Source organism: Wickerhamomyces ciferrii, contig 00050 (genome assembly GCF_000313485.1).
Source record: "Wickerhamomyces ciferrii WGS project CAIF00000000 data, strain NRRL Y-1031 F-60-10, contig 00050, whole genome shotgun sequence".
Taxonomy (NCBI): Eukaryota; Fungi; Ascomycota; class Saccharomycetes; order Phaffomycetales; family Wickerhamomycetaceae; genus Hansenula; species Hansenula ciferrii.
The window spans coordinates 43,211-70,116 of NW_011887690.1; the positions used below are offsets into that span (position 1 = coordinate 43,211).

At 29.7% G+C, this 26,906-nt stretch overlaps 12 protein-coding genes across 12 annotated transcripts; 3 read left to right on the top strand and 9 right to left on the bottom strand.

Annotated features, from left to right (window-relative positions):
* Positions 1–28: 28 nt before the first annotated feature.
* On the bottom strand, positions 29–2,395 carry SCM3 (Scm3p; the record flags this gene model as incomplete). The annotated part of the gene is made up of 1 exon (XM_011277154.1): positions 29–2,395. The coding sequence occupies one exon, from the start codon at positions 2,393–2,395 to the stop codon at positions 29–31; it is 2,367 nt and encodes a 788-aa protein (XP_011275456.1).
* Positions 2,396–2,938: 543 nt separating this feature from the next.
* CQD2 (Cqd2p) lies at positions 2,939–4,663 on the top strand (the record flags this gene model as incomplete). Its single annotated transcript, XM_011277155.1, has 1 exon — positions 2,939–4,663. The coding sequence occupies one exon, from the start codon at positions 2,939–2,941 to the stop codon at positions 4,661–4,663; it is 1,725 nt and encodes a 574-aa protein (XP_011275457.1).
* Positions 4,664–4,767: 104 nt separating this feature from the next.
* On the bottom strand, positions 4,768–5,835 carry BN7_2237 (putative nuclear distribution protein; the record flags this gene model as incomplete). The annotated part of the gene is made up of 1 exon (XM_011277156.1): positions 4,768–5,835. One exon carries the CDS (start codon positions 5,833–5,835, stop codon positions 4,768–4,770), a length of 1,068 nt encoding a protein of 355 aa, XP_011275458.1.
* Positions 5,836–6,092: 257 nt separating this feature from the next.
* On the bottom strand, positions 6,093–8,699 carry BN7_2238 (Lysine biosynthesis regulatory protein; the record flags this gene model as incomplete). The annotated part of the gene is made up of 1 exon (XM_011277157.1): positions 6,093–8,699. The coding sequence occupies one exon, from the start codon at positions 8,697–8,699 to the stop codon at positions 6,093–6,095; it is 2,607 nt and encodes an 868-aa protein (XP_011275459.1).
* A 2,840-nt stretch (positions 8,700–11,539) lies between these two features.
* Positions 11,540–12,346, bottom strand: RPC37 (DNA-directed RNA polymerase III subunit C37; the record flags this gene model as incomplete). The annotated part of the gene is made up of 1 exon (XM_011277158.1): positions 11,540–12,346. The coding sequence occupies one exon, from the start codon at positions 12,344–12,346 to the stop codon at positions 11,540–11,542; it is 807 nt and encodes a 268-aa protein (XP_011275460.1).
* Positions 12,347–12,724: 378 nt separating this feature from the next.
* BN7_2240 (alpha-mannosyltransferase) lies at positions 12,725–14,473 on the bottom strand (the record flags this gene model as incomplete). The annotated part of the gene is made up of 1 exon (XM_011277159.1): positions 12,725–14,473. The coding sequence occupies one exon, from the start codon at positions 14,471–14,473 to the stop codon at positions 12,725–12,727; it is 1,749 nt and encodes a 582-aa protein (XP_011275461.1).
* Positions 14,474–15,406: 933 nt separating this feature from the next.
* Positions 15,407–16,348, bottom strand: BN7_2241 (glycosyltransferase family 15 protein; the record flags this gene model as incomplete). The annotated part of the gene is made up of 1 exon (XM_011277160.1): positions 15,407–16,348. The coding sequence occupies one exon, from the start codon at positions 16,346–16,348 to the stop codon at positions 15,407–15,409; it is 942 nt and encodes a 313-aa protein (XP_011275462.1).
* Positions 16,349–16,739: 391 nt separating this feature from the next.
* MEF2 (mitochondrial elongation factor MEF2) lies at positions 16,740–19,037 on the bottom strand (the record flags this gene model as incomplete). The annotated part of the gene is made up of 1 exon (XM_011277161.1): positions 16,740–19,037. The coding sequence occupies one exon, from the start codon at positions 19,035–19,037 to the stop codon at positions 16,740–16,742; it is 2,298 nt and encodes a 765-aa protein (XP_011275463.1).
* Positions 19,038–19,280: 243 nt separating this feature from the next.
* GCN3 (translation initiation factor eIF2B subunit alpha) lies at positions 19,281–20,198 on the top strand (the record flags this gene model as incomplete). Its single annotated transcript, XM_011277162.1, has 1 exon — positions 19,281–20,198. The coding sequence occupies one exon, from the start codon at positions 19,281–19,283 to the stop codon at positions 20,196–20,198; it is 918 nt and encodes a 305-aa protein (XP_011275464.1).
* A 281-nt stretch (positions 20,199–20,479) lies between these two features.
* Positions 20,480–21,376, bottom strand: PYP1 (putative phosphoric monoester hydrolase; the record flags this gene model as incomplete). Its single annotated transcript, XM_011277163.1, has 2 exons — positions 20,480–21,142; positions 21,302–21,376. 2 exons carry the CDS (start codon positions 21,374–21,376, stop codon positions 20,480–20,482), a joined length of 738 nt encoding a protein of 245 aa, XP_011275465.1.
* A 643-nt stretch (positions 21,377–22,019) lies between these two features.
* On the top strand, positions 22,020–25,004 carry BN7_2245 (uncharacterized protein; the record flags this gene model as incomplete). Its single annotated transcript, XM_011277164.1, has 1 exon — positions 22,020–25,004. One exon carries the CDS (start codon positions 22,020–22,022, stop codon positions 25,002–25,004), a length of 2,985 nt encoding a protein of 994 aa, XP_011275466.1.
* Positions 25,005–25,148: 144 nt separating this feature from the next.
* On the bottom strand, positions 25,149–26,792 carry ALG6 (dolichyl-P-Glc:Man(9)GlcNAc(2)-PP-dolichol alpha-1,3-glucosyltransferase; the record flags this gene model as incomplete). Its single annotated transcript, XM_011277165.1, has 1 exon — positions 25,149–26,792. One exon carries the CDS (start codon positions 26,790–26,792, stop codon positions 25,149–25,151), a length of 1,644 nt encoding a protein of 547 aa, XP_011275467.1.
* Positions 26,793–26,906: the final 114 nt, after the last annotated feature.

The window sequence follows — 26,906 nt, forward strand, 5'->3', positions numbered from 1 at the left end:
TTTATTAAATCATATTTAAACTTTTCTTTTAATCTCTATAAAATTGTATATCTGAAATCATTTCATAATCTTCACCATTATCTTCATCTTCATCATCTTCTTCATCTTCATCATAATCATCTGAATGTTTTAAAAGAGGATGTTGAGATTGTTGTTCATGATAACCTTGAGGAGCAGAACCTGGTGGATACATTGGCATCATTGGCATATATGGCATAAACATATATGGATTCATATAAGGATTCATCATCATTGGTGGCATTTGTTGAGGCATATGTTGTGGCATTTGTTGATGTGGAACATTAGGTTGAGGAAATTGATAAGGATTTGGATATGAATATTGTAATGGATTTGGTGTTGGAGCTTCAGTATTAGGTCTTGATTTAAAAGATGATTTTAATGGAGTATTTGGAATTGAATTTATTGGATTTTTTTTATGATTTTGATGTTGATGTTTCATAGGTTTTGTATGTCTTGGACGTTGAGATTGATGTTGAGGACCTGGTGTTTGATCTCTTGATGTCATTGGTGTACTCATCATTGAATATGGATTCATTGGCATGTTATATGGTAAATATGGTGGTTGGTGTGGTTGATAAAATGGATTACTTTGTTGTTGTTGTTGTTGTGGTGGTGGTGGTGGCGGTGGTTGATAATATGGATGTAAATTTGTTGATGGAGTAGAATTTATATTGAATTTTGGTGGTGGTTTGGAATTTATTTGAGGTTTTATAGATCTTGATCTCTTGGAACTTGATCTTGGTGTTAATAGTACTATTGGATCATCATTTTGATCAATTTTTTGTCTCTTATGAAGAGAATTTGGTGAAGATGATCTTGTTGGTATTCTTGAATTACGACGTGTCATTGATTTAGGAGTTAATAAACATATTGGATCATTAGCAAAATCCAAGTTTTTATGATTTGAATGGTTTCTTAATGATGATAATGGAGTATTTGGTTGTTGTTTGGAATGGTTTAATACACGATTATTTCTTTTGGAAGGTGTAATTTTAGGAATTTTAAACTCTATAGTTTCTTCATCTTCTTCAATTTGTCTTAATGGTGATGATTGACGAGTATATCCTTCATAACTTGATCTTTTCAAAGTACGACCTCTTGATGGTTGTCTTGTTAATGGTTCAACTCTTGATCTTAATGGTGATGTATCAATTCTTGAATATACAGATGGATAAGATCTTGTCTTTGGTTTAGATAATAAAGAAATTGGATCATGATTTGTATCAGGGGTTTCATTGAGAGTTTGTTCATCATCTTCTGAATCTGAATTTTCATTATATCTAACTTCATTCATACCATTTTGATGATGATTTTGATTGAATACAGGTGATGATGGAGTCATAAATCTCATTGGTGATGATGGTTCGTTTGGAATTTCATTACTATTAATAATTGATGATCTCTTTGGTGAAGTTCTTCTTGTTGAAATTCTTGTTGAAATTCTTGATGGTTTTGTTGGTGTCAACATTGATATTGGATCATTTGTAAGATCGACATGTTCAGGTTTATTTCTTTGTTTTGAGAAAGATTTATTCAATAAGGCTCTTCTTCTTGGTGATGTTATTCTAGTTGGTCTTGTTGAAGGTTTTGGTGTTAATAATGTAATTGGATCTTTGACATCACTATTCAATGAATTTATATGGTTTGATTTCATTGTTGTAGGTGTTTTAACACGAGATTGTGGAATTGATTTATTGTTTTGGTTAACATTATTCAATAAATCTAATTGTGAAGGAGTTGAACATCTTGAAGAATTATTACTATTTAATAAATTGATTGGATCTTGGCTTGGATCGAAATCTTTTCTAAAATCTTCATGTTTTGAATTTGAATTACCATTTTCTAAATCATTAATATCATTCCATATCGTAGTTCTTTGGAAATTTTGTAATTGTTTGATATGACCTTTATCTTCTTCTATACTGAAATCTTCTAAATTAATTAAATCACCCTGGTCATCTTCATCATATGCACTATATTTTGAAATGATTGAATTCCAAACGATATCAATTTTTTTCCTATATTCGATTTTCTTCAAATCTAATTGTTGTTTTTCTAATTTCCCATTCGTCTGGGGTTGTTGTTGTTGTTGAGGTTGACTTTTGATTGAATTTGATTCTTTTGGTAAATTCTTGATTATTTCATTACTATTTTTTGAAGTAAAATATTGACGTAATTGTTCATTAGAAATTCTATTTCCTTGAACATGAAGTTTTTCTTCCTTTTCCTCTATTACATCTGGTTCATGATGGTCTTTATCATCCTCAATTTCAACTTCTGATTCTGATTCTGAAGATTCTAAATCTTGGAACGCGTATACCCTTTGCTGCAACCGTGAATCAACCCGCGGTGTGAACTTCTTCAACAAAAGCATCTCTTTAAGAAGCTATTCTCTCTAGTATAAAGCAATTGAGTAGCAATAATAAACACTAGCAAATGTTGAAAAGCCTAGTTTACTCTCGTTGTATATACTCTTTCAAGTTTCCACTTAGAACCGTTTTCTAAAGTTTCCTTATTTCGTAAAAAGCTCAGAAAAATTCAAGCGCATGTAATTTAAAAACGCGCACGCCATTTTTTTTAACTGTTTCGCGAATATTTGATCTTGACATTTTGACATATTAATTTTTAAAAGGGAATTTTGAAGGGGAATTCACAAGGGAAACGAGGTGGATTGGGGTATTTAATGGTTGTATATATGGATTATTATTGATTGGCTCGATCACTGTGTATTCCTTTGCTTTCCTACTCTTCAAATCCATTCTTCTGTATCAAATTGGGTCTTTTCTCAGTAATAAAATTCAAAAATTCGCGATTTTATAAACGAAGAAAAGTACAAATTGCTTTTATACTCAAACAGAATCAAGTGGAAAAAAGACCCGATTAAGTAGGAGGATCTAGTCATTATTTTGCTACAGAAATGAGCATATTCATAACTAGGAGTTCACCTAGGATAATAAGATCTAGTATAAGATCACCAATTTTAAATTCCACTAAAAGATCTTTAACTCAAAAAATACCCAAAAATTCATCATCATCGGATTCATGGGCTTTTAGACATAATGTTAAGAAATATATCACTTTAGGTATATTAGGTGCAGGAACTTTAGGATTTTTCACAAATGATACATTCCATGATGGAGTGAAACATACTTATTTAACAGCTGGTAGAGTTTCAGTGGTTACTTGGGCTACTTTACAATGTTTTTATCATTATAATAAAGTTCTTAATACATCATCAGATGATAAAATTAAATATTATGATGAATTATCAAAATGTCATTTAAAATGTGCTAAAATTACATTGAAGGCACTTGAAAGAAATGGTGGGATTTATATTAAATTAGGTCAACATATTAGTGCTATGACTTATTTATTACCAAAAGAATGGACTGATACTATGATTCCATTACAAGATAAATGTCCTGAATCAACTTTTGAAGAAATTAATGAATTATTTGAAAAAGATTTGAATAAATCAATTGATGAAATTTTTTCAGATTTTGATAAAACTCCAATTGGTGTTGCTTCTTTAGCTCAAGTTCATATTGGTACTTTGAAAGCTACAGGTGAAAAAGTTGCAGTTAAATGTCAACATCCTTCATTAAAACAATTTGTTCCATTAGATATCTATTTAACTCAAAGTGTTTTCAAAGCTTTGGATAAAGTTTTCCCTGATTATCCATTGGTTTGGTTAGGTGAAGAATTACAATCTTCTATTTATGTTGAATTAAATTTTAATAAAGAAGCTGAAAATGCAATTAAATCATCTGAATATTTTGAAAATTTCCAAAGTGAAACTGCATTAAGAATCCCTAAAATTATTTCTTCAACAAATAGAATTTTAATTATGGAATTTATTGGTGGTTCAAGATTAGATGATATAAAATTTATGGAAAAAAATAATATTTCACGTTCTGAAGTTTCATCATGTTTATCTCATATTTTCAATAACATGATTTTTACACCAGGTGTTGGTGTTCATTGTGATCCTCATGGAGGGAATTTAGCAATTAGACCAAAACCACAAAATGATTCTAATCCTGATAATACTCATAATTTTGAAATTATTCTTTATGATCATGGACTTTATAGAGATGTTTCAACTCAAATGAGAAGAGATTATGCACATTTTTGGTTAGCTTTATTAGATAAAGATCATGAAAAAATGAAGAAATATGCTGCAAAATTTGCTGGTATTAATGAAGAACAATTCCCATTATTTGCTGCTGCAATAACTGGTAGAGATATTAATACTGCTTTGAATTATGATATAACTAAAATTAGATCTCCTCAAGAAATTGATAATATGAAGAGTGCACTTTCTGGTGGTGAAATGTTAACTGAATTAATGAAAATTTTATCAAAAATTCCAAGAGTTGTTTTATTAATTTTGAAAACAAATGATTTAACAAGACATCTTGATGAAACTTTACAAAATCCTTTAGGACCTGAAAGAACTTTTTTAATTTTATCTCAATATTGTGCTAAAACAACTTATAATGAAGAACGTGAATTGGCTAAAAGAAATGGTTTTTTCAAGAAATGGATTTCTTATTTTAAAGCTTGGTTTAAATATCAAGAAAGATGGAGTCAATTATTTGCATATGATTGTATAATGTTGTTCAAAAATTGGATAAAATAATGACAATATGACAATCCCTCCTTTTATAATATTCTTATATATATAAAAATATAAATATCATGATACATAACAAAATATAGATCAACATTATTTTAATTCTATATCTATTTCTCTTGTTTTAATTCATTACCAAATATCTTGTTAAAATCTTTTGCAGGTTTAGCAGGTGATCCTTCAATTTTTTCCATCTTATTGAATGAAGAGCCAGCAAATGAGCTTAGTTTGAATGAAGATGGTGAAAGAGGTATTTTCCTCTTAGGTTTGACTTGTGATGAAGATGGAGTTGATGTTGTTATTGTGGCATTTGTTAATTTTGTTGTAGTTGAAGATTTTGGTTCACGATGTAATTTTAATGATTTAGTATTTAATGAAGTTTTAATATTACCAATACGTGATTCCATTCCTTTGGATTGTTCAATCATTGAATGTAATTGTCTTATTGAATTTGATTTTGTCATTTTACTATTAGATAATGGTATTGATGATGTTGTTGATGATGTTGACGATGATGGATTTATTGGATTAGATAAAGATCTTGATTTAGTGGTTGATCTTCTTTCTAAAGCTTCAAATTTAGTCTTGAATTCATTTAATTCAATTTTTGTATTTTGATGATTTAGTTTTTCCATCATTAATTGATTTTTAGAGTCATTAATTTCTTGTTCTAATAAAATGATTTTTTCAACTGATGAATTATAATTTTCTTCTAATTCTTTATAACTAAGGTTTAAATTTCTTTCATTTTGTTCAATATTATCATTCAGTATTTCAATATCAACAATCTTTGAATTCTTTATTTCTAAATCTTTCTCTAATTTAACAATCTTATTTTGTAATTCAGTCCTTATCTTATTAAATTCTTTTTCTTTATCAATTTTTTCTCTTTGAATTTCATTCAACTGATCTTGTATTTCTTCATTCTTAATCTTCAACTCTTCATTATCCAATTCTAGCGCCGTCAACTCTTTTTCCAATTCCTTTTCTAATTCATAACTTGATGTTTGAAACTCATTCAATTCAGCTTCTAATTGTTGAATAGCATCTATAGCGCTTTCATAATCCTTATATTTAACCTGACAAAAAGAACGATCCGGTGAAGATGTGTTACTCAGCGGTGATTCTGATATAAGATCTAGTCTTCTGACCCTGTTTGTCTCTGGTGTGGACGTCATGGGTCTTAGGCTTCTGGTGTTCTTGATCTGATCTCTTTGTTTATTGTAATGGAATTTTTATTTCTGTTTACCTTTTTTTCCAACATTCATAAACTTTTCGTTCGTGACACATTTCTTACATAGTGAAAGATCATAATCTTAAGATCTCTGATAAAAACTACAGAAGCTGAATCCAATTTCTTGTTGATTTTTTGATATTCAAATTGTCGTATATTTCGTTAAAGTTTTTTGTATTGTTTGATAGTTTGTTGTGGCTTTTATAAAGTCTCTAATTCTTCCAACATTCCTAATATAACTTTTTTAGGATCTTGTAAATCAGGTTCTTCATCAATCCAATAATCAAGAATTTGTAAAACATCACCCATAAATTTCTTGATTTTAGATTTATTCACATATTTCTCACCAAATCTTTTAAATAATGCAAATATTAAAATCCCTGAAAGAAATGTATTTCTTGTATAAAACCATGATCCAAAATGTCTATGAACTGCTAATGGAACATTTAAAGCATCCATATTTTCAAACGATTGAATAAGGACTTGTTCCACAAATGGATGAGAATCATAAACATGACTCTTATCATGGATTAATAAATATGCTAAAGGTCTAAATAATAATATTTTCAGTACAATCATTCTTGTTTTAATAAATGATATTGTTTCTGGAACATTTGGTATAATTTTTTCAAATTTTTGTGATATATCTGATGATGAATAACTTGTTGTTGATGATGGTGTTAATGGTACTGGTGAAGTTGATTCTTGTGTTGTTATTGTTGTACCTGAATCTTGATGAGGTAAATTTGCAGGTGATATTTTATTTGTTGAAGTTTCAGATGTTGTTGGTGGTGTTGCTTGAGATTCTGTTTCTGATGATGGATTTATTGATGAGCCAGTTTTGAAAAGGAAACCATGAGGTTGTAAAGAATTTGATGTAACATCTTCTTTTAAAATTGAATTTAAATGTGTAATCATACTATTTTCAACTTTTTCTAAATCTTTTAAATAATCTAAAGATTTTTGAATTATTGATTCGATATCATATTTTGAATCCCAATTTAAATCATAATTATCTTCATGAAATTCACCTTTATTATCTGAATTCCCAGCTTTACCAATTGGTATGAAAAAATCATCTAATAATTTATTTTCAAATTTCCTTAAAACAATTTCTGTTAAATAATAAAACCAACTTGATTCTTCATTAACACTATTAATAGAATCTAAAGGAGGTGATGGATAAACACTTGGGAATGGATAATTAACAATCCCAGATGCTGGAACTGAAGGTGATAATTCAACACGTAATTCACTTTCATATTTAACACAAGTATGGAAAACTCTTTCCACGATTCTTAATTGAGAATCTTCAAATTTCCGACCATTATCTTTATAACTCTCTAAAATGGTCATTAATATTGTTGATGCTTCAAAAATATATTTCCAAGCTTCCCATGGTTTAATTAAATACATCATATAAGTTGCTTTTAATAAATTATATTGAACAAGATCTAAATCACCTAGTGAAATCTTGGATCTTGGTGATACTTGAAAATATTCTGAAAGCATGAAAATTTGATAAGATATTTCAAATTTTTCAAAACGTTCATCAATTGATGATTTAAAATTTTCAAGATTTGTAAATGTTAAAGGTCTTGTTATTGAAGCTGAAGCACAACATAATAAAATTAAAGGTAATTTAATCAAATCATCAGGGATTTTTAAGTTTATAATACTCAATTCTGGATTTTCTTTGATACAATGTTTCAACCATTCTGAAGTTTTCAGTAATTTTTTGGAATCAATGAATGGATTTTTCGTTTGAATATTTTGTAAATAATTATCAATATAATCTCTAATATTTGATCGTAAGTGTAAATCCAAAAACCCCAATTGTTCTTTTGTTATTATACCTAAATCTGGTAATCCATGTTCATTAGTCTCTGCTAAAACTGTATTAATTGGTTTTATTTTATATTTCCCTTCAAATATTGGCCATTTTAATACACCTTCAGTTTTGGTATACCAATTACAACTTGACCATTGAGGTGTTTCATTTTTTTGCTTTTCTAATCCAGCAATTTTGGACATTTGTTCACTTAATTCTTCAGCCTCTTTTTTAACATTTCTATAAACACAATTTAAATCACTCTTGGTACAAGCACCACATATAGGTTTACCTAAATCACATTTAATTTTCCTTAATCTACATGATTCACATGCAGTCATTGTACGACGTCTTAATCCTGGTTTAACAGCTCTTCTTCTCTTGGGTATTTTAGCTCTTTGAATAGGTTGAGGATAAAAATCTTGTTGTGGATATGGTGTTAAATGAGGTTGGTGTTGAGGATAAATTGGAGTTTGACCTGGACCTAAAACTGAACCAGGTGGGCCTGGAATACTAAATCGAGGTTGCATAAAGTTATTCTGATACATTGGATGCGGATGCTGTTGCTGTTGCTGTTGTTGTTGTTGAGGTATCATTTGTTGTGGCGGTTGTGACTGGTGACCTTGATGTTGATGTTGAAATTGTGGTAAAAATTGTTGTTGTTGACCATCTTGTTGAAAAGAATTAAGATTCCAATTTGGATTTTGAGGAGATACTTGAGGAGGTTGCATGAATAGTTGTTGATTCTGTTGTATAGGAGGGTTATTGAATATATCTGGAAGATGCTGTTGTTGTTGTTGATTTTGATGATGCTGTTGATGTTGTTGAAGTTGTTGATCAAAAGAGGGCAATGGATTTGCTTGTGTTTGTCGATATATTGGTGAATGAGACATGAATTGCTGCTGCCTTGACTCTTCTTGTTGTTTAGCATTTGACTCTTTATCATCAAAGATGGATTTCAACTCTGGTAATGACATCTTGACCTGTATTTAAATGAATCTAATCCAATGAATCAAGCTTAAACAAAGTTCAAAACAACACAGATTATTGCAGATGTGTAAATAAAAGGACCCTTGGTAACCTTTGGTTCGTAAAAAATGGATTCAAAGATTGTTTGACCAAGTTTAAATCTTTATCTTGATGGCGGTAAATGTTGGTTAACAGCTTACTTGAATTCAAATCTTTGACTTTTTGACTTTTTGTTTTGAAATTAAGTACATAAAATTGTCAAAATGCAAAAAAGTTAAAAATTCGTGCATTAAACGGAACTTAACGCGATGATTTAAACTAGCTTCGAACAACCAGTTTTTAACTTTCAATACTAGTTGGATTTTATTTACTATAGTTTTATTAATTACCATTTCAGTTCTGTCTTTTGTCCAAAAATAGTCTTTCTAGAATATTTCTTTTGCTTTAGAATTACAATTTACGAATGACAGCACCGGGATACATATACGTATGAGTTTAAATTAGTGCTTTTTGATATTCAGATCACGTTGCTTCTTTCCTTAACCAGTTTCAAGAGTATTTCATTCAATCAGTCCACTTCAAACTTTATAAGTACTCCAGAGTCAAAGTATACACTGTACGACGTTGTATTCTCTGATTTAAAAGCCTCCTTTTTGGCACTTTTTTCATGTTTTTAGTGCTTGTGCAGTTTCGCTTGTTAGGGCCCAAGAAGGGCCCCAGAGTTTCAGAATTGAAACGTCCTCAAACTTTATTGAAATCTATCAATCATGAATATGGCTTTAAATTATACTGATGATATAGTCTTTTACTGATCCTACGTCCTGAATCCTGAGTGTGAGTTTATTTGTTGTATCGGGTTCTAGCTAGCTATCACATGGGTACTTAAGCGGTTTTCATTTGTACCTAGAAGCGAGAAGTAGTCGAAATTAATTTGATCTAATTAAATTAATACAGTTAAACAACATTAAATATTAAACTTTGAGGTTCTTTGCGGACTTCTGTCTAAAATGTATTACTACTTATTGATAAAGTTTATTTATCCTAGTTTTAAATTTACGAACTACTAAAATTATGATTAAAACTTCCCCGTTATTAATATAATAAAGAACTAGCTTTCCCTCTAGTTCCAGTGCAGTTTTATTAAAGTTATACAATTCATTCCTTGCATGGTTTGGACAGGGGAATAATCAAATTAATCATACGAATTTAAAAGTTTATATACTATTAGACTACTTCTAGCTGATAAGCTAACTGTTCGGTTAAATCAATTTGAAACATATACGCTTTCAAGTCTCGATCCATTATATTTTAAGAACATAATGAATTAATCTGAGACATGATCGATTTAATTCGTACATACATGAAATTATATTGTACTAAAATGTCTATAATAATTATGTAATATGTGTATATATGCTTATATAATCAGCTATTTAAGAATTAATTTAAAAGCAACTTTTTCATGTCTAGAACAGCATATTTCGTGAGTTTAGTAATTTGATATGATTATTCGCTTTAAATTATTTACCTCTGTATTATAAAATTCAAGTTTTTCAAACATTTTTTCTAAATTTTTCAAATTTCAAAAAGTTTATTGACCTTCAAATTTTTATTTTAAAATTCAAAATAAATATTTCGTAAAAGTTCAAAATTTGAATTAAGTTGCTTTTTAGACATGAAACCTATATACCTGAAGCCTTCAAACCTTCAAGTTATTAATAACTGCTTTTAAATTCCAAAAATAATTGTCTATGTTACTTAAAATTTAATTTTAAAGCAAAATTTTTCTGATTACATAAGCTAAATATTCACATCGACAAAAACAGGCTATTTTTCAAAATAAAAATTCGGGCGTGTGGCGTAGTTGGTAGCGCGCTCCCTTAGCATGGGAGAGGTCTCCGGTTCGACTCCGGACTCGTCCAGTATTGGTCAAAAACGCCGAATTAATTTTTTGCTTTATTCATTGGTAAATTTCTATTTTTTTTGATATTTTAGCTAAGAGAGTATCGATAATTTCAATTATAAGATTGTTTTATGTTTATATATTTGCTTTCTTTTTGTATTCAATATTGAAGTATTTAAATTTTAATTTTATACGTAAGAAATCCGTGTCCGAACCGATGTTTTTAAAGATCAAAATCAAAATATTGAATTTTGAGTACGTTGTATATAGCTATAATAGTAAAATCTAATACAATCATTAAACAAACCAAAAAACAATGGGTATTAATTATTTATTATTATTATCTAGACAGGGGAAAGTCAGATTATCAAAATGGTATATTCCATTATCACAAAAGGAAAAAAGTAAAATAACGAGAGAGTTAACCGCTTTAGTTTTAGCTCGTCGTGCTAAAATGTGTAATGTTTCAGAATATAAAGGTTAGTATAATTGAATGGTTGATCATAAAGAAGGTTTACTAACTTGTTTCTGAATAGATTCTAAAATTGTTTATAGAAGATATGCTTCATTATTTTTCATTGCTGGTATAGATAATGATGAAAATGAATTATTAACATTAGAAATTATTCATAGATATGTTGAACAAATGGATAAAGCTTATGGTAATGTTTGTGAATTAGATATTATTTTCAATTTCCAAAAAGCTTATCATATATTGGATGAATTATTAATTGCTGGTGAGATTCAAGAAAGTTCTAAAAGAGAAGTTTTAAGAAGAGTTGGTCAACAAGATCAATTTGAAAATATGGATCAATTGGATAGTGTTTTAACATGAAGGAAATACAAGGTACCAATAGGAAGCGCTACTATACAACAATACAAAGTTATAAAGCTGTAAAATTCAATTATTATTATTAATGTACATTATATTTCTTATTTTTGAAATTATTCAACAATTGTATCATGAACCAACATATTTATATAATCATCATTTGTAGTATTTGAAGCCAATTCAGATTTATTATAAACTGTTAATACTTTATTTCTAACTTCAACTGTTTCTTCATCATTAACATCACTCCAAGGAACTTGAACAAATTCTTCTTCATCTGCATTTTTCCTAGCTAATAAAGCACCACCTAATCTTGGTGCATTATCAGCAGAGCCTTTAACAGACATTTGAACAACTTGAACCCCACTATTATTATGATTATTCCCATTCCCATTATTTTCTAATCTATTTAATTCTTTTTTATCAGCAGCTTCTTTATCAATATAATTAAATGCAGGTCTCATTTGTGAAACTTTTTTAACGGGTATTAAAATTAATTCACCATCTTGAACACTTGCAGCATAATAACCATCTGATTCATTCATAACACCTCTCAAAGTTTGTTTCTCTACAATCCCCCAATTATCATTTTTTGTTGAATCATAAAATCTTGTTGTATCAATTGGTACATCAACTTCAATAACATCTGTATTAATTTTTTCCCTTGATTCCCAAACACGGTTTTCATTAATAAAAGGACGTGTTGTTGGTCTTCCTGGATATTGTAATAATAAGATTCTTTGATCTGGATTTGGTTGTTTTAATATAACTGGAATTTCTTTTATAATTGGATCATCTAAATCTTGTGAATCTTCTTCATTATTGAAATATGTTGAGTAGGAATGTGAGCTAGAGGTGATTGAAGGTGATGGTCCTACTTCATCGTCTTCATCTTCTTTGACAAATAATTTATTACTCATGATTGCAAGCTTTGATTATATTGTAGATTTGTTTCTTTTAAAGATAGTATTTTTGAAATATTGGTATAATTTTTTTTTGTATAGTACTTTTCGGAGATGGTTCGCGCACTATTAAGAACATTTTAAAGTGTAATAAACTACTACAAGTTTTATTATATTATAATCACAAAACTTATATGCTATTAAATTGGACTATTAAACAAGTTTAAATGAGTCTTAGTGTCTTATCATTAAAAAATAACCAAAAAAAAAAAATCAAAAAATTGATGCTAATATTTTTTAAAAATCAAAAAAAATCTATAAAATCACAAAGGAAAAGGCAAAGAAAAACCAAAATAAAACCAAAAATTAAATGTGCATGAATATACAAAAAGGAATCTAATCCCTTTCATTATCTTTAACAGTAGCTTCTAAATGTTCTAATTGATCTAAAATTTCTTTACAAACTTCAACATTATCATTACCTTTAAAAACTTCAACTTCAACTTTTAATTCACAAATTAAGAAATGCATATTTCTCCATTGAACTAATTCAAAATCATAACCAACTCTTTTGGCCATTCCAGGACCGTATAATCTTAATCTATCACCATTTTTTTCAAATATTTTTTTCTCATCTCTAAGGGAAATTGGATTTAATTTAGGGAAATTTGCATGAACGAATAAAATTCTTGGTTGTTTTGTTATTGGTTCTAAATCTTGATTTAATTCTTTGGATTGTTCTTTTTGTCTAGCTTTAGCCCTTTCCAAATTATAATCTTCAACTGGATCATATTGACCCATACCTGTACCAATAAATTCATGATCCATATTAAAATGACCAAATGCATTTAAGAATTTTTTAACTTGATAGTAAGATGAATCTAATGCAACTGTAGCAGCTAAAAATGTTTCTTTATCACCTTCACCATCTGAACCTTGTGAAAATAATGGATAATAATAATCAGGTCCATATAAATTGTAATATAAAGCTAAGAATAATTCTTTAGTATGTGAAGTTTTGGAAATCATTAATTGACCAGATTCAGAAGTTGGATCAGGTATAGCACCTTCTCTATCATGTAATGGAACTTCTTTTGAATCTTTATCACGATCATCATAACCAAATCTAACTCTTTTATCATTGATTTTAATTCCTGCAATTTTATAATAATCTGGTGAAGTTGCTCTTCTCCAAAAATCTGGCCATGTAATTAAACCTGTATTTATAAAAGGTTCATTTTCGAAAAGATAATCTGGAGCATGAACTGGGATATTATCTGCATCAACTAATAAAACATTTTCAAATGATGAAACTATAAGTGCTAATGCCTTATATTGATACCCTTTAAATTTAAATTTTGACATTGCAGCATCACCTAATGAATGTTCTAATAAAATACATTTAGCATTTAAAGCAGGGAAAATTCGACCACATAAATCTATTTCATATTCTTCCATTGTTGGGATAACAACTTCAATTGGTAATTTGGACCCAAGTGACCTAAGAGATTTAATTGATAATAAAGCTAACCAATTAAATTTCCCACCTCCAACATAAACAATACCATTACCTTTATATAAAGTTTTAGGAATTTGTTCAGGTAAATTATCAACAACTAATTTATGAGATTTTTGTAAACTTGAAACTTCATCATCTGTTAATTGTAAAAAACTTGATAAATAATCTTCTGAAAATACGACATTTGAATCACCATCATAACCTGCATGATAGATACGATCATCTGATTTATATCTTTCTAATTTTGGGATTTTTGGTTCACCTTTTTTCAGTATTTCAAAAACTTTATTAAATAAAGTATGACCCAAAACTAATCTTGAACCAGATTTATCTTCATCAAGATCTTGTTGAATTAATTTCATTTTTTCTAATCTTGATTTTTTTTCATTTTCTTCTTTAATTTGAGTTTTAGGTTTTGCTGCATTTGATTTATAGAATGGTATAGTATTATCATCATCATCAGTCCCAAGATTAGATGAAGATTGTGAATAATTTGATAATTGATCTGAAGTATATTTTGATAATGAAGAATAATTGAATATAAAGACAAGTATTATAAAGAATAATAGTATCAATGAACCTTTTTTCTTAAAGATTCTTTTGGATTTATAAAGGAGCGCATTCATCTTGGATGATCCTTATCTTATTCTTGTGATATTTGTCTTATAATAATGAGGATATCCCTAATTTCTTCCTTTATGTCTTGATAAATGTCTAACTTTAATATAGAGCGCGTTTAGCCTTTAAGCAATGATATAACCAATAAATACCAACAAACAACGCCAACGAGGTTCTTCAAACAGCTTTTTTTCCCAAAACCAAGCAATTGACAGCACCAAGAAACCACCAAGAAACCACTTCAACAAGAAACAAACCAAACTTCGAGTAGAATAGTAAAACAAGTTGATGTTGTAAACTATTCTTTTTTTCAAAACACCACTGGAAAGAAAAAAATCTAAAAAGTCCACCAAAAAATAAAAAAAATAAAAAAAGATTCCACAGGCGGTTAGGACACTGGTGGGAATTAGGAAACGGTTCTGCCTAAGTTCTGCCTAAAATTTGTGTGTCTTCTGCCTAAAACCTACCTACGACTTGCCTAGGGAGACCTCATACGGGAATGAACAGGATCGTGCAGAAAAGTTAGGCAGAGAGTGAAATTTGGTGATAAGTAGAATACAAATAATTCTGAATTGAAGTGGAATATATGTGTTTTGAAAGTGGTATTTGATAGTTGATATGTTTTACTGCTGGGGATTTTGGTACTTATTGTGGCTGTTGTTTTTGTTCTGGTTGTTCCCAGAGTTCTTTTATACCTTATTTCTAGATCTGATGCAACGGTGATCTATGCGTCAAAATGGTTAAATATCGAATCTGTTATTTTATAAAGGAACGTTTATTTAACTTGGAAGCTGGAAGATCTTACAAATCTGGTCTTACGCGTGTTTAAATCGAGTTTAATGTTAAAATGCGTGTCTCAATTTGGTATTAAATGCAGCTATATATATATATAATATAAACAATCAAGTGATTACTTGGTTATATGTTATAGGATTACTTGATCAATATAAATGATATGGAACCTCGTTCCATGATGAATATTCTCCCTTATCCAATCCATTAATCTTTAAATATCTCCCAGTACAACTATAATCATTCAATGTGAAATCTTTCCCAGGATCACATGAACATTTCTTATCTTGACGAATGGTTTGATCTAATGGACATTGTAAATATGGTGGATGTGTATAACCAAAATCTTTAATCCAGAAAATTTCATCTTTAGATAAGAATAAACTTGTATAAATACTTCTAACAGGTCCATCACCCCATCTATCATAAAAAAATCCACCTGCTTGATCTAAATATTGGAAATATTTTTGATATGTTTCACTTCTGAAGAAATCAAGATCTGCAATTTCAAAATTTGTCCAAAAATGACATAAATTATATTCACCATCTTTATCAATTATAAAATCTTTTAAATTATCTTTAGGAATTTCTGGTTGAACTGTTGAATCATGAGAGATGAAGTTTAAAATGGTTTCAAATAATGTAGGTATTGTAATTTTAAATTCATAAATTGATATAATAAATCCATACTTCTTTTTATTTTCTCTCATATATTTAAAAATATCATAATCAACATCACAAAATAATTTAATTTCAGGTTCAACTCTCCAATAATATTTATAATTTGTTAATAATTCATGCCATTGATAAAAACCCGAATACCATCTACACATATGTCTATAAGATTCAACACCACCATAAACAACTTGGTCTTTCAATTCCATTCTTGAATTAGCAACACGTTCTTGATCAATCCAATCAGGATATGACCAATGTTCTTCAGATATTAACCCAAATTTAACTTGTCCACTAATCAATGGTGTTACAGTATCTTTAAATTCCTGAGTAAATGGAACATCATTTAGGAAAACCCAATCATAATGATATTGATGATTAAACCTATCCTCTATAGATTGAATAGTCTCCAGCATGGGATAAAGATCTGAATTTCGACATAATGTTAAAAAAGTCGCATTTTCTCGTTGATATTGATCATTTGATTCAAAGGTTGTTGAGCCAAAGTATTGTTGAGGTTGAATAAGGTACAAGATGAATGAGAAAAAGATGGGTAACAAGATGGGAAACATAGTATCATAGCATGTTCCAACTAATCCTCGAGGAAGTCCTTTTGAATAATGATATCTATTGAGATTTGAATCAATTTGTTACTAAAATGATCCCTTGGGTATTAATTGATCTTGGTTTTTTTTTCAAAATTTCAACCGGGTTTAAAAAGAAATCGTGGAACGTACTTGCATTGAACTACATACCGAATTCAAAAACTATTATTTTATATACAAGATGTCATTTTTTGGACTTTATTTAAAACTCATTGGTGATCTCCACTAATCTATCACTTGTTATAGGGCTCATACCTTTGAATTCCATATGATAAGTAGCTCTTCCTTGGGTCAAACTTCTTAATTTTGGTAAATAACCAATCATTTCTCTTAATGGAACAACTGCATGAATAGTTTGACCACCATTGAAACCATCATTAGTTTTCAAAAATTCTAAAGTAGGATCCATTGGAACATATTGAGATTCACTTATATCTTTAAATTTAACTAATTCAACGTTATCACCACCATCATCAATCCCACTAATTATACCCTTTCTGGCACTTGTTAAATCTTGCATAACGTTACCAATATCTTCTCCATTAACTTCAACTGATACATTCATCACAGGTTCTAATGCAACGAAATTTAATTCATTTTGTAATAGTTCCAATATAGATTGACGAACTAATTGAATCCATTGGGTAACATTATTAGAATCTATTGGTAAATCAAATGAAACAATCTTGATTAATGTTGAATTTAATGGTAATTTCAAGATCGGACCTCTTTGAATACTTGAAATTGAACCTGATATAAATGCATTAATACATGATTGATATGACATTACCTTGTCCCAAGTTTCTGGTTCATTTGGAACTTCAAGAATGTTATTATCACCTAAATTAACTCTTGATTTGGTATTATCAACTTCAAGCTCTTCAGGTAATGGTTCCAATGATAATGTGATGAAGAACCCAGTATCTTTATTTTCTTTGGAAATAGTTAATTTATTAGTAACAGCTTCTTTATATGAAACCATAATTTGTCCAATTTCTAATTTAGCTTTCAAATCACGTAAACGATCTCTAGCAATTTCTAAATGTAATTCACCCATACCTGATAATAAAATTTGTCCAGTTTCTTCATCAACTGTTAATTTTAAACTTGGATCTTCTCTAAGCAAGACTGATAATGCTTCATCCATACTTCTTTTATCTCCAGAGGTTCTTGGTTCTAATGAAATACTGAAAACTGGAGGTGGTACAATTATTGGATTAACAACAATATTTGATTCTTTTGCTTGTAATTTCTTATTTTGTGCATGTCCTAATATAGTATCACCAGTTTTCAAATTATCTGAAACAATAACACCAATATTACCTGCTGAAATTTCTTGAACATCTTGAGGAACATTTGCATGCATAACTAATAATTTCCCTAATTTGAAACGTTCTCCATTAACATAAACTGTACCATGATTTTTCAATTTCCCACTATAAACACGAATAAATACCATAACACCACGAATTGGATCAGTTATAACTTTGAAAGCCATTGCAACGGTTAAATTTTTATTTTTATTAATTATTGCACCATCTTTAGTAATTTCCACTGGAACATTAACATCTGGTTTACATTCTAATGGTGATGGTAAATAATGATTAACAGCATCCATTAATGGTTGAACACCAATGTTTTTAAAACTTGCACCACATAAAACAGGAACTGCATAATTTGTTAAAGTTGATTTTTTGATGGCTTTCATTAAGACATCTGTTGAAACTTTCATATAATCTTCAGTTTCAAAAAAATTTTCAATAACTGCATCATCAATTTCTCCTAATGTCTCCACTAATGATTCTCTACAACGAACAACTTCATCATAAGTCTCACCTTCTAATTCTAATACTGATATACTTTCATCATCATTCCATTTAAGTAATTTTTTATTCAATATATCCAAGACACCAACGAATTTTCTTTCTCTATTCTCCAGTTCAATGAAATATGGAACATTTAACAATAATACTCTAGTACCTAATTTTGATATAATTTCCTTAACAGTCCTACTAAATCCTGCACCTTCTCTATCCATCTTATTTATAAAGAACAATTTAGGTATAAATTTACTTTGTTTCCAAACTTTTTCAGTTTGTGCCTCAACACCAGCAACTGCATCTAATATAGTAACAGCACCATCAAGAACTTTTAAAGATCTAATAACTTCAAATCCAAAATCTGCATGACCTGGTGTATCAATTAAATTTATTTTATGCTTATTCCAAGGTAATGTAATTGCAGCACTTTGAATTGTGATCCCTCGTTCACGTTCAGCTGGTAAGAAATCTGTCACGGTATCACCTTGATCAACATTCCCTATTCTGGAAGTAATACCACTATAATATAACATTCTTTCAGTTGTAGTAGTTTTACCTGCATCTATATGAGCAATAATACCAATATTTCTGATTTTGGAGATTGGGTAAGATGGTGGAGCTTTGATGATCCTGGAAGTATGGAAACTCCTCACCAGTGTCTGTCTCCATACTGACACCATTGTTGAATAGAATGAATCTATGAATTTATAAATACTGTGGTATTTTGGATTGACATATAAACTTTCGAAACATTATTAGTGTTACATTAATATTGGAAAATTCGCGAAAGTATATTAAAAATTTAAATTTACCGGGTAAAAAAATTGATTTTAGATGAGCTTTTTGAAATAAATTTTGACGTGAAAGTTGTTAGAAATTGAATATAAATAGATAGAAACAAGTCAATAGAAGATTAAGAGACAATGGGAGATACAGAGTTTGATATCAAGAGTTCATACTTGAAGTTCTTGGAAGAAGATCCAGAAATTACAATGCCTATTGCTGCTATTGAGTCATTAGTTACATTATTAAAAGTTAAACAACCTTCAACTTCATCAGAATTGATTAAATTGACACAAAGTGCCACAGATACTTTGAAACAATCAATTCCAAATGCCATTTCATTATCTGCTGGTTGTGATTTATTCATGAGATTCGTACTAAGGAATACTCATTTATATCAAGATTATGAATCATGTAAACGTCATTTAGTTGAAAATGGTCAATTATTTTTAGAAAGATCCAAAGATTCAAGAAATAAAATTGCAGCATTCGGTGCTAGATTTATAACAGATGATGATATAATCTTGGTACATTCTTTTTCAAGAACTGTCTTCACATTATTAAATCATGCGGTTGAAAAAAAAATTAGATTTAGAGTTATTGTTACAGAAGCAAGACCAACTTTCCAAGGTGAAATCATGGCTAAGATGCTTAGAGAACAAGGTGTTCCTGTTAATTTAATTGTTGATTCTGCTGTAGGGTATGTGATACATAAAGTTGATAAGATTTTAGTTGGTGCTGAAGGTGTTGCAGAAAGTGGTGGTATAATAAATCATGTTGGTACTTATCAAATTGGTGTTTTAGCTAAAAGTGCAAATAAACCATTTTATGTTGTTTCAGAAAGTCATAAATTCGTTAGAATGTTCCCATTGGCACCAGATGATATTCCAACTGATCAAAATTCTTTACAATTCACCACTAATGATGAAGAAATTGGAAATAATTCACCACAAATTGATTTCACTCCTCATGAATTTATTACTGCATTGATTACTGATTTAGGTGTATTAACACCAAGTGCTGTTTCTGAAGAATTGATTAAGATGTGGTATGATTAATATATATATGAATAATGTACGTTTAGATTTTTTTATTATTAGAACAAATTAATACGTTTTTGTATAGATCTATACTATTTTAAATTAGCAAATTTATATATAATGAATATGACAGTTTATTCTATATTCTTCTTTTTTTCTTTGTATACTTGTTATACTTGTCTAAATAATGGAAAAACAACACAACACTATCACACTTTAGAACTGAAAATTTATAATTATATTGAACCATGTTACTATAACATGACATTCTTTCTCCCCTTAATTATTTCCCAAAACACTTATTTATTTTCATTTAATTCATCAATAGTTTTTTCATTATTAACAACAGATTTAATACTTTCTAAAATATCTTTAAAAGAATCAAATTCTCTGAAAACAACACCTTGTCTTCTACAATAAGTAACTAAATCTTTACCTCTTTTAGCAAATAATAAATCAGTTTCTTTAGCAGCAGATAAATCTGAAACACCATCACCACAGTAGAATAAAGTTTGAGTTTTAACATCTTTTCTTGATTCTCTATAAGGTCTAATAGCTCTTGATTTATCATGACCAAATGGAGTTTCATCAATATATTGGATTTTCCATGAACCATCTTCATTAACTATAACATCATTTGAAATGATTTCAATTTTATCAATTGATTCTTCACCAACTAAATTTTGTAAAAGAGCTTTAATAATTGGTTTCATACCACTTGAAACAACAACAACTGGAATATCATTTTCTTGAGCCCAATTGAAAGCTTCTTTAAAACCTGGATCTAATTTAATGTTTTTTAATAAATAATCAACACAATCTGGGAATGGAGTTTTAATTGATTCCAACATTAATGTAAAAGCTTCTCTAAATGATTTAGTTTCATTCAAGACTTCATCATTTAAAACTTTACGTTTATCATAACCAAACCCTAAGTTATCAGTAATGAAATCATTACTATCCTGTTGTTACCATTGTTAGTTTCCATTTACTTTTTAGTCAATTGATGTTCAGCGCTATCAAAAGGATCCATAGTAACCCGTAACCCATATGATTGATATCATAATTATCACATGTTGCTAGATCTCTAGATCTGATTGAACGAAAAACACCACACATACTTGTAAAGTAACAGTACCATCGAAATCTGTAAAGATGATGGCTTTCTTATCAGCGTATTTGTTGACAAATGACATTTTGTAAAGATTGATTAAATTTCTGTGGTGAATTGAAATGTGTTAAGATCTAGTAGATAAAGTGAAAACAGATTTTGACTTTATTCACCATGGAAAATGGCCAAGGTTTGGGAATTTTTTTTGGTGTAAAAATAGTGGATGTGGCGCAAACCAGAGACACGTGATATAAAATTAGACATTGAGGGAAACATGCCTTTTCAAAAATTAAAAATTCGGGCGTGTGGCGTAGTTGGTAGCGCGCTCCCTTAGCATGGGAGAGGTCTCCGGTTCGACTCCGGACTCGTCCAAGATTGGTCAAAAGCGCCGAATTATTTTTTTGGTTCGGGAAGCAGTCAATTAGAAGATTAGTAGTTCAGCGGCTAATCTATTTTTTTTGTTGTTATTTGGTTACACAAAACCATTAATTTTTGATGATGATCATGGTTGACTTTATAGGGATTCATTTGAATGTTTGGAAGATGAGGCTAGGATCAGTTAAGGTGCTATAACAAAGAGTAAGCATAGAGGCTCTTAATTGGTGGGTTTGGAGTTGAAGATAGATTTTTAGATTCATTGTGTTATTTCCCAGGTTTTTTGACATTTTGGTTCAGAATTCATTAGATATTAGATTGGTTCATGAAATTACCGCTACATTGGTGTCATTATGTTTTCAATTAGAAGCAAATCAAGAAATGTGAAAGATGGCCGTGCTGGTTTGAAGTCTTCTGTTTCAAGAGCATCTTCTATTCCTAAAAAAATTGATGATGATAATAGTGATTTTGTAACTGAGAATACATCTATGGATCAAACTACCATTAGACCACCAAGCTTATCCAAAGAACATGAAGATCAAACTGTGATGTCTTCGAATACATTTGATTTTGAAAATGAAGATGAAGCTTCAATGTTGAATATTATATCTATTGAATCAAGTTTCCAAAGTTCTCCAGAAGATGAAAATCAAGGTAAATTGTTAGATAATGAAGATATGAATAAAGAAGAACAACAACATCCAATAAGGGAAGAACCGGGATCATATTCAACATTCCAAGACAATGGTGAAAGAATAGAGAATCCAACATCTTATATCTTAGAAACTGATAGTGATGATTATGATGAAGAAACAGATGGTAGTTTACCAATACATAAAGGGCCTGAAAGTAGTAAGATTATAAGTTTTGGAAGTGGATTTCAAAATGATCTCAAAAGTGGTAGAGAAGTTTATCAAGAAGGCATTGATATCAAAAGCAGTGGGATTCCAAGGTATGAGTACCATGGTGACAATAGATCTGGCTCTTCTGTTTATAGCTCACAAGATACAGTTAGAATAACAGGTGGTATTGAAAGTCAACATACACCAATAATAAATACACCTCAGAACTATATTGACAGCTCAAAATATGATTTGAAAAGTGCCCCTTTACCATTGACTACTAGAAGATTAGGATCATCAAGAGCACCAGAATCATTCTTCACTACTAGTGCTAATATTCAAGAGACATATTATAATAGACCAATAGAAAATTTATCAATCGCACAACCAAAATCTGCCGCTATCCCACCTTTACGTCCTTCTGCTCAGGAGAATACCAATCCTTCCACATTGGATCTTGATCAAAATTTGGAACAATTGAGATCTACAACAAACTTGCAAAATAATTCAGCAATCTTGAAGAAACCAACAACTGGAAATGGTGTTCAGGATAATGCCTCTCAATGGGATAGCGCCATGCCTGCTTTGTTATACTCTAATAATATTCAAACTGGAAATAAGAACAACTTAGATACTGTTGCAAATTCTGGCAAACAAACTTTACCAGAAACGTTATTAAGAGGTGATGGATCAATTCTTGGATCAGAACTTGGGACAAATCCAGATTATTTAGATGTGATCAAACGCAGTCTTTCCAGAAGTAGATCAAAACGCAAAACAGGTCCGAATAATGATCCAAACAAAGGAGATTCTCCACCTTTATTATTTTCACAAGATAGAAATAGTTTAAGTCGCTCAAGGAGTGTGCTTAAAGATGGTCAAAAAGACCCAGAAACTCAAGATACTACAGATATAGAGCAAAACAAGAATGAGGAGTTCAATGATGAAGAATCTATCATTGACACTTTGAGAGATGCTGATGATCCGTATAATGCGTTAACAAAAGAGTCAGAATTAAACTGCAAGAAGAAAGATTCCAGATTCTTCCAATCTGCCAAAGATTTACCACCAATGTTCGATGGCGAAAGAAATATGCAATATGAAAAAGAAAAAGATGGTGATGATGACTTGTATAATTATGCTGAAAAGGGTGATCTCAATAATGAAAAACTAGAGAAGTTGAAGTTAGACAAAGATGGGAATGGTGACAGAGATTTTGGTTCTTTAAATTGGGAAGAAAGACTAAGGAAACCTATAGGTAATAAAATTTACATGGTGGTCATATGGATATTGATTATGGTTATACTTTTAATGGCTTGTATATTCATTCCACTTTTGCTTGTTTATTCAAGAGGCACAGAATCCACCACATTCAATTACTTGAGTAATATAAATCCACTTAGAAGATCAGAGATGTTACTGAAGTTTTATCCCTTTGGAAATTTAAATAACACACAAAATGCCATTGGAAATAACAATGGAACAACTCATTCATTACCTGCTAGTAACTCCAGCTCACAGAATGATAAGTTATCCGATGGCTCAGTTAGTATTGCTGGTATATCTAAATTTGAAAATATTCCAAAGAAGTATCAACAAAATGAAGAAATTCAACAAATGATGAATAATACAGCATTGAAAAATGTATTTTATGGAATTGATTATGCCCCAAGAAATGTGATATACCCAATTTGTGGAGCAACTTTACATGAAGTGATGTTAGATGTTGCACAATTGTCTCAAGTCACATCTAGATTAAGAACTTATGGTACACAATGTAACCAAGCTAAATTTATTTTGGATTCAATTAAAACTTTAAATCTTAATGTATCATTAGCAATGGGTGTTTGGATAGGTCCAAATGATGATATAAATCAATTACAAGTTGAGGATATGAAAAGTTTATTGAGGCAATATCCAAGAAAATATTTTGATGCTGTATTCATAGGAAATGAAGTTTTATTCCGTGAAGAACAATCCCCTGAAAAATTAATAGAGTACATACATAATGCAAAATCTTTCATAAAGAATGAATTGAAATGGGATTTACCTGTTGGAACTTCAGAATTAGGACCAAGATCTGATTTTAATGTTATAGCAGCTTCTGATATCTATGGATCAAATTCTCATCCATTCTTCACAGGGAAAACTGTTCAACTAGCTACTAAATGGGTATTTGATTTTGTTAAATATCAAATTGAACCAATGAAGGATAACATTAAAAGCAAAGCACAAGTTATAATTTCAGAAATTGGATGGCCTTATCATGGTGGTAAATATAAGAAAGCAGTTGCAGGAAAACGTCATATGCAATATTTTTTGAATAGTTGGATATGTGAAGCTAAAGCAAAAGCTTATCCATGGTACTTTTTCGAAGCTTATGATGAACCATGGAAACAGATATATCATTCTCAAAACTCAAAATGGGAAACAGAATGGGGATTATTCACTGCAGATAGAAAGCTTAAAGAAGGGATAACGTTCCCAACTTGCTGAATGTACTAGCATATAAATATAATAATAAAATAATGATATCCATATTTAAACGAAAAAAAGAACGAAAAGAAAGCATTACAGTTGGTTGTAGTTATAATATCGTAAGGTCTTTTATTATTTATGGAGTTATGAGATATTTAACAATCAATGCGCAACATCTCTTAGAACAATTAATTTATAATAAATCCATAACCAAAACAATCCAAAGCAACCAAATGATAATGAAACATTAGCTAACACCCATAAGTCAGGATATTGAGAAGGTGGTTTAACAAATAAATCAACAAAATGTATCACAGCAATACCTGTATAAGATAATAAAATGATCAATCTCCATAATAGACTTGAAGGTAAACCATGTCTTTTTTTTAAATCACCATCAATAACAGAAATTGAAGGACCTGGTGTCAAGAAATTTGGTAAAAATCTTGGGGTTATAAAACTTAAATTACCAAATAACCAATTTGATAATAAGAATAAAGCACCGTATTGAATCATTAATCCATCTTTTTTCAATAATGGCCATAAACTAAATAAAGCAATGTTATTTATCCATGAAACCATTGCTATTTCATCTGTATTCTTTGTTGAGTATAATAAAGTGATTGGTAATAATGGAACCAAGATTGATTTTTCATGAACTTGGAAACTGAAAAGGAAGAAACCTAAAGAACATGCACTTAATGACCATGGTAATAAGCATTTTCTTGGATATAATAAAATAATTATACAAGCTGGTAAGAATGATAATGTAGTTAATGATAATGCTATTAATGATAATTGTTGTTGAGTTAAAAATGTACGGAATTTTATGAAAATATTACCAAAACACCAAAAATTTGCAACTTTATCTTCAAAAATACCTCTATCAAATGGGAAAATTCTATTGATTGATTGTAATAAGTTTTGGAAATCACCAAATAATACCAAAGGACCGAAAAGTACCACAAATGATAAAATTGTTGTTATACCAATAAGTATTAATCTTAAGAAATTTATTCTTTGAATCCATGGTAAATTTGAATCTGTATGATTAAAGCATCTTGATAATAGATAAAAGAAAATAATTGGTGAATAATATAGTGACATTTGTTTAAAACCTAATGAACAAACGAAAAAAATTGATGCAAATAAATAATTTTCATAAAAAAGATGAACAATTGATAATAATGTAAATCCCAACATTACTGAATTATATTGGAAATGACCATGGTCTATAACCATTAATGAAGGTTGGAAAAGGATCATTGAAGCAGCGATGGTTTGATCAATTGGTGATTGTTTAATATGTTTACCATTCCATCTTGTAAATCTGAAAACTGCAGGAATGAAAATAATAATTTCACTTAATATAACTGTGAATCTCATGAATGATTTTAATTCTTGATTTTCTAAACCTCTTGAAAGATCTAGTACAAACCACTCAGGATTAATCAATGAACCCAATTTCCCCAAGATCCATGAATGATATGCAGTTAATGGTGGATAATCTAACCCCCAATATTGTAAATCATACCAATACCATTGACTTATTGGTAAGTGTTGTGTGATCTCTAGCCAATGTCTTTGAGCTTCAAAATCACCAAACATAGGTGGTATAGCATGGCCTGAATATGAACCAAATCCAATAGCTGATCTTATTATTATAGCAAATATAACAACTATATAACGAGCTGCCCATTGATTTTGAGCTCTTTTAAAAGGTGATAAAAAATCATAAATTGCAGATCCATAAAACAAAAGACTTGGATATTCTGTCCTTTTTGGTTTGGACTTTGACTTCACCATGGCAAAAATTGAATGAACTTGATCAATTGATTGAAAGTCCAAAGTTTAAATCAGTTAATTTAATTGTTTACGTTTTCTTAAGTATGCCCAAAAAAATCCAAAAATCCGCCAATA